This window comes from Pelodiscus sinensis, chromosome 11 (assembly GCF_052426305.1).
Source record: "Pelodiscus sinensis isolate ZL-2025 chromosome 11, ASM5242630v1, whole genome shotgun sequence".
Lineage (NCBI taxonomy): Eukaryota > Metazoa > Chordata > Testudines > Trionychidae > Pelodiscus > Pelodiscus sinensis.
Genome location: NC_143062.1, coordinates 22,291,668 through 22,303,734, shown reverse-complemented (window position 1 = coordinate 22,303,734; position 12,067 = coordinate 22,291,668). Strand labels below are relative to the sequence as shown.

Sequence of the window (12,067 nt, the reverse complement as noted above, 5' to 3'; positions counted from 1 at the left end):
AACAATTGATTAGTTTTAATGGACCATGGCAGTAATAAACAACAGAGCACTACACAGATTGTCCTGTTAAGGCTGCTGACACAAATGGCTTTTAACTGGCTTCCTAAAAGTGTTAATGTCCTCAAAGCCTCAACAAATGAAGGACTTTGTCAAAGTGAGAACCATTCTCAGTGAAGAGGCTTTACCATACACATTTAAAACAGTCATCCATAAATGTGCTCCTGATTTATTTAGACAACAGATGTAACGTCTTCTAGGCAAGAAGTTCAGAAAAAGAAATGCAGTAAGCTTTCCATGGGAATTCAGTAGAAGTCTAGGCAATCTAAATCCAGACAGATAAAACACTAATACAATTATGAAGAATCACTACTTCTAATGTCAACATTTTTATCTTAATTTCAAAGCTTTCTAACCCACCTTCCTTTTCCTTAACTCTAAATAGGTCACTCTTGAAATTCACTTCCTATGACAGATTTAATGCCTTATTTCATAGGGAATCAACTATTCCACACCAGATTTTTAATATAAAAAGATATTTTGTTATGACTAGAAAATAATGATGGTAAGCTCTGAAAACAGAACTTAGAGTGATGATTCTAAGAATGGAGAAGAGTGTGCTCTTCCTCCCCTTTCCTTAAATCTATTTATTTTATGTTTACTGCTCAACATTAAGACAGACAGACTCTTGATGAATTTCCATAGAAAATGTTACAAGACAATCTACATAGTGAAACCAATCTAAATTATAGTTTTGCCTAACATGGCAAGGGAACAGAAATTCATAACAGACAGAAAAATATTTACTAATTTAAATGTTGAAGTATTGGTACAATACATACTTTATTATTATGCTATCTCCTATTATTTTATCGTCTGATAGATTTGTAATCTTATATGCTTTGCCTTGTTTTCTTAAAGCTTTTTCGATATTTTTTTATCATATTTCCCATTTTTTCCCTTTTCTTGTAGTCTCACTTCAGTACACTGAAAAAGACTCCATTTTGATACAATGAAGGTAGAATACTCTGTGTCAAAAAGCCTTTTCTGCACTAGTCATTGATCCAAACACAAACCATTTGCACAGTCCAATGCCACTCTAATCCCATCCCTATAGATTTCCAGCCCATTTGCAAATTCAACTCTCCAAAGAGCAATTTCTTCCCACTACTTTGCAAGTATGAAACATGTTGCTAATTACTGTGTTTAAAAATCTTGACTTAAGTAATCATGAAGGGAATTTAAATGAAACCTCTAAAAGGGTAAAATCCACCAGCTAGGTCTCCCAACATGCAAACATGAGTACTTAACTTCTCAATATACTGAGCCAATTTCCATTAATTCCATTTTCTGTAATAAGTATCCCTCTATTACTCACATGGTTGGCTTTCCACAGTAGTCCTTGGAGTAAAAACACAAAGCTATTCTGTATAATCCTTTATAATATGTTCTAATGGTAATTTTTTTTAAAGAAAAACAATTACTAATTACCTGTAAATCAGCATCAAATTCATGTTTCAAGTGAGCATCCTCTGCAGCTTCAACAAGACGCTTTAAAAAAAAGGAGAAAACAATAAGTACATTGCTGGCATGAACTGATATCGTTAAATCCTAGGGGTGCTTCCAAAATTATTTAAAACAATTACTAGTGAAATGGATAACTCATTGTCACCATGTAAAATGGTGCTTCAATTATATAAAAAGACACTGAGTCAGATTCTTTAAAGAGTTTAACACCAGATGCTTCAAGTGGTCAGTATCAGCAATTCCTGATTTTCAAATGAGCTCATCTGTCATTAACATGAAAGTAAGGGCCCAATCTTTCAAGTTTTTAGCACCCAACAGCGCCCTTTATGACACTTAAACAGCAAGCTTTTTAGAGGACACAACACCAATGTGATAAACCATTTTGAAAATATGGCTGCTTATTTTGGTGAAGAAGAGTTGAACTCTTTTCAATCTCGTCCTACATGTAATTTGAAAGCTTTCCTTTCCCTTCCCCCACAAAAAGATGCAGAAGTTATCGTTGATTATAAACAACTGAAATTAAAATGGGATTCTGGAGAATGGTTAAAACATAAGGGATTTAAAAACTAGAAATTAATTTTTATTCTTCTAGCATGTAGTAGGTATAATGCTCTTTTTGGAGAATGAACACAAAATTTCCTATTAAAACAATTAATTTCAATGCATACTCCTAGTATATGGACTCTTCTCAAATACCATCACTCTTAAAAAGGAGAAAAAATATATATATTTTTTCCTCTTAATGATGTTAAAAATTCCGTTTTTAGCTTCCTTGTGAATAATGCTTCCGTATTGAGATTTTACCAAATATAGACACTACTAAATGTAATTCTTTATTCTTACTCAAAAACGCAACATGTAAGTGTTCGAACCAGACATTTTGCTCCATAAAAAACATGATATTCCTTCCATAAATGTATTTTAGTTTTTATGCTATTGTAATTTTGAATATTCTTGTTAAACAGACATGTGCCTGATTTTTTAATTATTATTCTAAATCCTTCCAGATAAAGGACTGGATAATTTCATGATCAACAATAAACTTTTTATATAAGTGACAAGAAAGGTAATTAAACATCATACTCCAAGTGTAAGAATCTTAGATACAGTGGAAACTCAGACTTACAATACCTTGTGGGACATATCACAGTAATACCAACCCTGGTACTTTCCCTTGCAACAAACCCCGTTGCCAGCTTTGTCCACATATTCACTCTGCTGATACCATTATTGGGTCTAACCAAGTGAGTTATAAGATCAAGAATACATATTCCTGCGCATCCAGAAATATAATTTGTGCTATCATGTGCCGAAAATGTCCGTCTGCTATGTACATTGGACAAACGTCTCAGACACTTCGCCAAAGGATCAATGCCCACAAAACAGAAATTAGACAGGATCATAAAGAAAAAACAGTTTCTTGCCATTTCAACCAGAAAGGACACTGTCTCGACGACCTACATGCATCCTACTCCAGAAGACTTTCAAATCTGCACTTGAAAGGGAATCCTCTGAACTGTCATTCATGCTAAAATTCGACACTCTCCGCAGGGGGTTGAACAAAGACACCAACTACCTTACCCATTACAAAGATAGCTTCCCCAATTATCACCTCTAATACCATTAGCTCACAGACCTTTCCCCACCTCTAATATCGTTAACTCACAGACATTTACCTTTCTTTCCCCCACCCCTTCCATCACCCTTCTGTTCTGAAATGTGATTTGTCCTTTTCATATGTGTTCATTTTTTTTAAATGTATCCTTTGGTATATATGGTTGTGACTATTTTCTTCCACTATTTGATCTGAGGAAGTGGGTCTGGCCCTCGAAAGCTCATCATCTAATAAACCATCTTGTTAGTGCTACATAGTCCTGTATTTTGTTACAATACCTTGGGAAGAGTAGAATGATTTGGTTATTCTTTCAAAAACTTACCACTGAACATTGACTTTATACAACTTTGAAACTTTGCTAGGCAGAAGAAAAATGCTCCTCCTTAATTTAAATGAAACAAGCGCAAAAATGGTAAGGTAAGGTTTCCTTACCTTATTAATTCTTTTTAAAAAAACTTTTCCTTTTCTTAGTAGTTTACATTTAACAGGTTACTACCAGTGTTCCCTCTAAGGTGCATGGCAGCACAACTTCACAGGTGATTAATCATCCCTGCCCAATCAGTCAGCTCCGTGCAGGAGCCCTGAGCCTCTGACTGAGCAGGGCTGATTAATCACCTGTAAAGCTCTACTGCCACTCATTTTAGAGGGAACACTGATTACTATGCTGTATTTTGATCTTAAAATTTTTATTTATTTGTTGCTTCTTCTGCTGACAAAGGCGGTGTGGGGTTGACTGGTCAGTTCAAGTGTTGAGAGTCTCTGGGTTAGGCTAAAAGGGGTTAAAAACAAGTGTGATATCATACTAGGAGTCTACTACAGGCCACCTACCCAGGTGGAAGAAGTGAATGGGGCTTTTTTTAAACAACTAACAATATCATCCAAAGCCCAAGATTTGGTGGTGATGGGGGACTTCAACTATCCAGATATATGTTGGGAAAATAACACAGCGGGGCACAGACTATCCAATAAGTTCTTGGACTACATTGGAGACAACTTTTTATTTCAGAAGGTTGAAAAAGTTACTGGGGGGAAGCTGTTCTAGATTTGATCCTAACAAATAGGGAGGAACTGGTTGAGAATTTGAAAGTGGAAGGCAGCTTGGGTGAAAGTGATCATGAAATCATAGAGGTCACAATTCTAAGGAAGGGTAGAAGGGAGAACAGCAAAATAGAGACAATGGATTTCAGGAAGGCGGATTTTGGTAAGCTCAGAGAGCTGATAGGTAAGGTCCCATGGGAATCAAGACTGAGGGGGAAAACAACTGAGGAGAGTTGGTAGTTTTTCAAAGGTAGTTTTTCAAAGTTTTTTGTTAAGGGCCCAAAAGCGAGCTATTCTGCTGCGTCAGAAAGATAGAAAATATGGCAAAAGACCACCTTGGTTTAACCAGGAGATCTTGCATGATCTAAAAATAAAAAGGAGTCATATAAAAAATGGAAAGTAGGACAAATTACAAAGAATTAATATAGGCAAACAACACAGGAATGCAGGGGCAAGATTAGAAAGGCAAAGGAAAAAAATGAGCTCAAACTAGCTACGGGAATAAAGGGAAACAAGAAGAATTTTTATAAATACATTGGAAGCAAGAAGAGGACAAAGGACAGGATAGGACTACTACTCAGTAAGGAGGGAGAAACAGTAACAGAAAACTTGGAAATGGCAGAGATGCTTAATGACTTCTTTGTTTCGGTCTTCACCAAGAAATCTGAAGGAATGCCTAAAACAGTGAATGCTAGTGAGAAGGGGGAAAGGTTTCAAAGGTAAAATAAAAAAAGAACAAGTTAAAAATCACCTAGAAAAGTTAGAGGCCTGCAAGTCACCAGGGCCTGACGAAATGCATCCTAGAATAGTCAAGGAGCTGACAGAGGAGGTATCTGAGCCTCTAGCTATCATCTTTGGAAAATCATGGGAGACAGGAGAGATTCCAGAAGACTGGAAAAGGGCAAATATAGTGCCCATTTATAAAAAGGGAAATAACAACAACCCAGGAAACTACAGACCAGTTAGTTTTACTTCTGTACCAGGGAAGATAATGGAGCAAGTAATTAATGAAATCATCTGTAAACACTTGGAAGGTGGCAAGGTGATAGGGAACAGCCAGCATGGATTTGTAAAGAATAAATCATGTCAAATCAATCTGATAGCTTTCTTTGATAGGATAACGAATCTTGTGGCTAAGGGAGAAGCGATGGATGTGGTATACCTAGACTTTAGTAAGGTGTTTGATACGGTCTCGCATGATATTCTTATCAACAAACTAGGCAAATACAACTTAGATGGGGCTTCAATTAGGTGGGTGCATAACTGGCTGGAAAGGTATAACAAGTGGGGTACTGCAGGGGTCTGTTTTGGGACAGGCTCTCTTCAATATCTTCATCAACAATTTAGACATTGGCATAGAAAGTACGCTTATTAAGTTTGCAGATGATACCAAGCTGGGAGAGGTTGCGAATGCTCTGGAGGATAGGGTCATAATTCAAAATGATCTGGACAAATTGGAGAAATGATCTGAGGTAAACAGGATGAAGTTTAATAAAGACAAATGTAAAGTGCTCCACTTAGGAAGGAACAATCAGTTTCACACATACAGACTGGGAAGTGACTGTCTAGGAAGGAGTACAGCAGAAAGGAATCTAGGGGTTATAGTGGAAAGCAAGCTGCATATGAGTCAGCAGTGTGATGCTGTTGCAAAAAAAAAAAAGCAAACATGATTCTGGGATGCATTAACAGGTGTGTTGTGAGCAAGACATGAGAAGTCATTCTTCCACTCTACTCTGCGCTGGTTAGGCCTCAGTTGGAGTTGTGTCCAGTTCTGGGCACCGCATTTCAAGAAAGATGTGGAGAAATTGGAGAGGGTCCAGAGAAGAGCAACAAGAATGATTAAAGGTCTAGGGAACATGACCTATGAAGGAAGGCTGAAAGAACTGGGTTTGTTTAGTTTAGAAAAGAGAAGACAGAGGGGACATGATAGCCGTTTTCAGGAATCTAAAAGGGGAGGGAGAAAACTTGTTCATTTTGGCCTCTGGGGATAGAACAAGAAGTAATGGGCTTAAACTGCAGCAAGGGAGATTTAGGTTGGACATTAGGAAAAAGTTCCTAACTGTCAGGGTAGTCAACCACTGGAATAAATTGCCCAGGGAGGTTGTGGAATCTCCATCTCTGGAGATATTTAAGAGTAGGTTAGATAAATATGTATCAGGGATGGTCTAGACAGTATTTGGTTCTGCCATGGGGGTAGGGGACTGGACTCGATGACCTCTTGAGGTCCCTTTCAGTCCTAGTATTCTATGATTCATAACGCTCGTTGCTTGTAACTCAGAGATTCTCCATGACATTGTTAGCTGAGATACTCTTATACACAATATCTATTTTTATACTATTAAAAACCCATCTTAACATTCATGGTGGCTATTGCAATCTACAAATCTTTTCTGTATACATGGTGGCTATTTCAATCTACAAATCGTGTGTGTGTGTGTGCGCGCGCGTAAAACAAAAATACCACAGAATAAATATGTATTTGAATGGTCTAACCCCACACCAACTGTAGCATGTTTTAAAAATTAATTATTGCTCACACTCTGCTCTATCACCCTAGCAAAAAGCTAAAACCAGTTTAAATAATTTAGCCTTTTATCAAAGAAAAAGAAAAAAAACATTGAGGGCCAAACAAAAGGCTTGACAATACATACAAGTAAGAGTGTATCCCTGCCTTTTTTTTTTAAAACCAAAACTGGACTATAAATTGCTTGTTTGGAAGTTTCCCTTTGAGTGTACAGTATAGAAGACCATGACTATGATGGGTATGTTTAATTAAACACAGGCACTGGACCGGAAAGCAGGTCAGACTCATTCATACAAGTGAAGTTGAGGTTAAAGGGCAGACATCAAGCTTTTCTCCCCCCTTTCCACATTGACGCATTTACTAGTTCAGTGGCACAGAAATTATTCCAGTATATCATGAAGAACCCAATACTTGAAACTCATGATCTAGATCTAGAGGCTATAAAACTGTAATTCATAGGGTTTTTTATATAGTTTGTATTGACACCAATGTTCCTAAATTAAATTTTTTCTCTCCAGTGAAATAAACTTAAGTAAAATTTCTCTCTATAGATGAGAAATTACCAACCTCATGTTCTTGTGGTAATGATGAAGAAACTAAGGAAAGGAAACATCAAAATAAAGATCACTAATTGGTTGGTACCTCCTACTTTTAAATATATATAACGATTAAGATTATTATTATTAAAAATATGGCCCATGGCATGTTTGGCACTGCTCCACACAAGGGGTCCCCCACACAAGGGATCTCCTCTCGTTGTTGGAAAGATGGGCTGTTCCCCTGAGACAACAAGATGACAAAAGCTTTGTACAAAGAATGTAATACATACACACATACAGTGCATATTCAGTATTATTCTACCGAATGCATTTATTTTAATATTTCTCTGTACTAAGATAAAGGAGATCAGGAAATCTAGGGAGAGATGTGGAAAAGGTAAACTAGTTATGAGGTAATACCACATAATGACACATTACTAAATCTATGCAGATTAAATCATAACAAATTATATTCAAAATAAATCATTTTTCATAAAAGTACCCAAAGGAACACGAGGACAAGAATATAAAAACCATATGTAGCATTGCAACATTTTTATGTTAAAGCCCCATTTTAAAATATTTTCATGACAAAATACTTTACCTAAGAATGATTTCTAAGTATTTGGAATGATTAGTAATTTTCACCTAATGGTTAATAAAGACATACTTGGAATAAACACCAAGACATTTTCATTAGAGGAAATATGCTCTGAAGCCCTGGGGTAGAAGTATGTCTCCTTGCACTACTCTCAGGACTTCACAGTAGGAGCAGCGCACGTAGACATACGAACCCTGTGCCACAGTGGCATGTAATTCACCAGCTGAGTGCAGCATCTGTACTCCACAAGACAAGAACAATCTCATTCTATATTCACAATGCCTCACAGTGCACTCTCTAATCATATTTGTATGTCCTAATGTAAACTAACCTTCAAGAATATAGACCTGGAATGCTGTACATTATTAACCTACAGTTGCCATTGTGATCCCCCTGCATGCCACCCAATAAAACCTAGCAATCACTAAATAAATACACCTGTTCTACACACCCAATCTTAAAACATATTCTATTTAACTACATGAAGCAACACTGGAATCAAAAAATGCCCTGTGAAAATTAACCTAATTAAACAAGCGTCCCAGTAATTACACATCATTTAGATGTAAAGACTGATAAATCCACTTAATTAAATAGATTTACACAGTGTGTCTGGTTTAGGTTTGGATTCTTTGAAAGGGCATTTCAGTGTCTTGACAGTATAATACAAATGCCTTTATGTGTTATCTTGTTGTCTAGGATGATGCTCTCTTTTATGACTAAGACCTTGAATTCAACCTACAGAAAGGCTTAAATAATAGAATCTAAAGTTATTATGATGCGTGAATAAGAGGTTTATTCACTTACTATCTTGCATATTTTCTTGTTTTCAAGCTGATTTTATACAAATCTATCAGCCATGCACCAGAAAAATATGTAATAAATGGTACTGTGAATTTAGCATTAACAGCACCAGGGGGCAATAATGCCTATACAAAACTTATATAGGTAACTTTTTATTAGACCCTTCCAAAGTGTTGTTTTTATACTGAACCAAACCTTGGATGTCAACATGAAAGCAGAACTGTCGGGTTCTGCCCTACAGTTGTCCCTAAGGAAGAAGTCTTTTAGTAAGGCAGAAAAGTCATTCTACCATTATAAGTGTTTTCTGTGCCATCATCACCAGTTCCCAGATATTAGCTCAGGTTCTGCTTCAACCCTCAGGCAACTCCTAAGTCCATATCCATACATAACCACCCATCCTGCGTTTCCTCCTTCTCTGGTGCACCACAGCTTTCTCATTAGGACATCACTTCAGGAGCTGCTGAAGAGCTCAGTTCTGTGGCAAACAAATGACGGTACCCTCCATGAAACTTGCTCAAATATTGACCACTCTCACCAGCAGAACCACTCTAGTTCTCAATGACGTGGGTATCTCTACACCTATGGGTCGTGCAGAGTATTCTCAATACTCAATATTTTCTAATTTTTCCTGGTAACTATGTCAGGGCTAACATCTGTGAATTTTCAGAGATCCAAAAATTACATAGCAGAGCGGACAAAAGTGTCTGCTTTATTTTGTAAAGTTAATGAGCCCAAATCCAGTGAGGATTTTTATGGAGAAATTCTTATATCTTATGATTTCTTAATGTCTCTTAGATCACTATATCTTCAGCTCTTACTTTTGTTATCCAAAATACATTTATTGACAGCTCCCTATGTTCAAAAAGAAAAAGAAAAACACCATACAATATTGCATCTAATTTTCACTGAATTTTGCATGCCTGCCTAGAGATCTTGCTATGATCTAGGGAACACACTTCTTGAACTTCATAGCGTATTCCAATTTTTCTTATTATCCTCTTGATTCTTAATATATTGCTAACTCTATTCAAAGAATAATAGCAGAATAATCATGTAGCTAATTTAACACCTGCAGGTTCCCAAGAGAGGCAAGCAAAGACTATTTAGCCAAGCTGATAAATACCTTATACTGCAAATGTACTGAGTGACTCATAATTATGGTAATGTATTTATTAATATTTCTATTACCTTTTTGTGATTTTATTTCTTTATGCTTTTCTAAAATACAAAATAAAATGTGACACAAAGAAAAGATAGACTACATTTGTTATAGATAAAATTAATGGGAATCAAGCATCCAGATTACCTAGACAGCTTTCAAAATCTCAGCCTAAACTTTTAAATAATACATTTAAAACAAAAATCTGCAAATTATGTGGCATACCATATATAATAGAATCTTATAAGGGTTTTATTAGCTTGAGTTTGGGGTGGCTACTTTGTCAGATGTGATTACATCAAATGTGGTCACCTAGCAAAGTCCACTGGAAACTTCACCCTGTCCATTGAAGAGGAAGTGCGGGGGGGGGGGGGGGGGGAGAGGTGCAGCAAAGGTCCCCTCAAGTCTCCTCCAGCCCCTGCTACAGGTCCTTATACCATCTTTTTGAAATTATACCTCACCTCCTGGTAGATACCCAAAGGCGTTCTTGGCGCAAACAAAAGGAAATCCTCTACCTTCTTTCCTTTCCTATTGGAGAGGGAAGCCCATGGAAAAACAATTAAGAGTGACTAGGAATTCAAGTGGACTTCTTGGGTCATCCGTGGTGCTTAGACTAAATGGAATCTACCTCCAGCCTGTAGCCAGACAGAAAGCCCCCTTCCCCCTCTCTTTCTCTCTCTCCCCGTTCCTCCCTCTGACATCCTTGGGAGAGAGAATCCTTGGGAGCGAAACTCTGTCTTCAAGGGCTCCAGGGCCTCTAGAGGTGCTGGTATAACAATGGCCCTGGATGCTAGACAGAAACCAGAGAACAGTGACAATTGGGCCAGCAGGCAGTCCGGGAGCCTTGGGCTACCTATGGCTGGTACCAGTATTATTACACCTACACACACCGTCCCAGAAGAGGAATCTGTCGCCCCATCAGAAAAAGAATGTCCAGCCCTAATGATTTAGTTACCACCACCTCACAGGTGCAAATTAAGCTTCGGACCCCCTGTGGGAATGGGCATCACAAAGACGTTCCAACTTAATTGGCATTTTAATGACAAGAGAAGCGTTTACGTGACCACAGGGTTATAAAGTAGGGCCCTGTGCCCCACTCTCATTGGAGATCCACCCACATACCTGCTGGTCAGGCGGTCTTGGACCCCCGAGACTTTAAGGATGCCTTAGTCTCGTACTGACTGCTTCCCATTGGGATTGAGAGGAACTGGTTTTGCCGGAGTAAGGATCGCAGGGTGAGACTATACCTGCTGGGTGTCTATTTTACATGCATTTAATAAGAGCTCAGAGAACGAAAAGGGTTTCATGGTACCTGTAAGTGACTTTTATTGTAATTTCTGTCTTGTCCTTTAGTAGTGGCTGTGTTATCTGTAACACAGCAGTAACATTTAACAGCAAAGCTTGCCTTGTAACAATAAAATAGTAACAGTTTAAGCTTTAACCTGACTCCTCCTGTTGCTGTAACAGAACCAGACACAATTAAAAGGATCACAGCCAGTCAGGGGTAAACACAGTGTTGGGTTGTTCCACCTCCACGGGGCAAACCCTCGGGGCACCTGTCAGCCTCCCTTGGATGCCCGCTGTAAAGGGACCCTGTTCTAGCAGTTGAAGACTCAGGCGTGTAATAGGGCTCCCAGACCACTCACTGCCCCAGCCACCGGCTAACACAGCCCCTCCTAGCAGACTGAGCTGCTCTGAGGCTGGGTCATGCAGTTTACGTAGTAGTAAGGTTGATTGATAGCTTCCTCTCACCAAGGGTGTCTGAAGCAGGGCAGTCCTATTGCTGTTCACCAGCCTTTCCTCTGGTAGGTTTTCTCCTTTTAAACTCCTCTCCCCCAGCCAGAAAAAGGCTTGTAGGTGTGCCTCACTGGTGCCGAGCAGGCCAATTGAGCTAATTAGTTTCCCGTCTGGCATTGTCAGGTCGCAAAGTGATCACAACTTTCATATGAGGGCAAGGAGCATGGCCTAAAATATCTGACAACTCTTGGACTCTCTGGGGAGAAAATGTACTAGAAATGATGAAGTTGAGTACCCTGCACTGTTGACTACCTCACATTGGGAGAATGACTTCCGCAAGCATCATGATGCCATGGGGGCTCCAAGTATTGGAAATGTTGGGGGTTCCTGAGAGGCATGTGCTCCCCACCCTCTTTCAGGAGGTCCCCAGATCCTTCATGGAGCTCTAGCCCTCAGTTACCCTGTAGTTGGCTGCAGACCAAAAAGAATGGGAGAGCATGCTAAACAGCCACTGTTCTATACCCTT

At 38.5% G+C, this 12,067-nt stretch overlaps 1 protein-coding gene across 1 annotated transcript in view; it reads right to left on the bottom strand.

Annotated features, from left to right (window-relative positions):
- CACNA2D3 (calcium voltage-gated channel auxiliary subunit alpha2delta 3) overlaps positions 1–12,067 on the bottom strand; it is a 758,781-nt gene that overhangs the window by 518,331 nt on the left and 228,383 nt on the right. Inside the window, exon 4 of the mRNA XM_089781194.1 lies at positions 1,489–1,548. Within this exon, the coding sequence (XP_089637320.1) occupies positions 1,489–1,548 (60 nt within the window). The remainder of the gene's footprint in view (positions 1–1,488; positions 1,549–12,067) is intronic.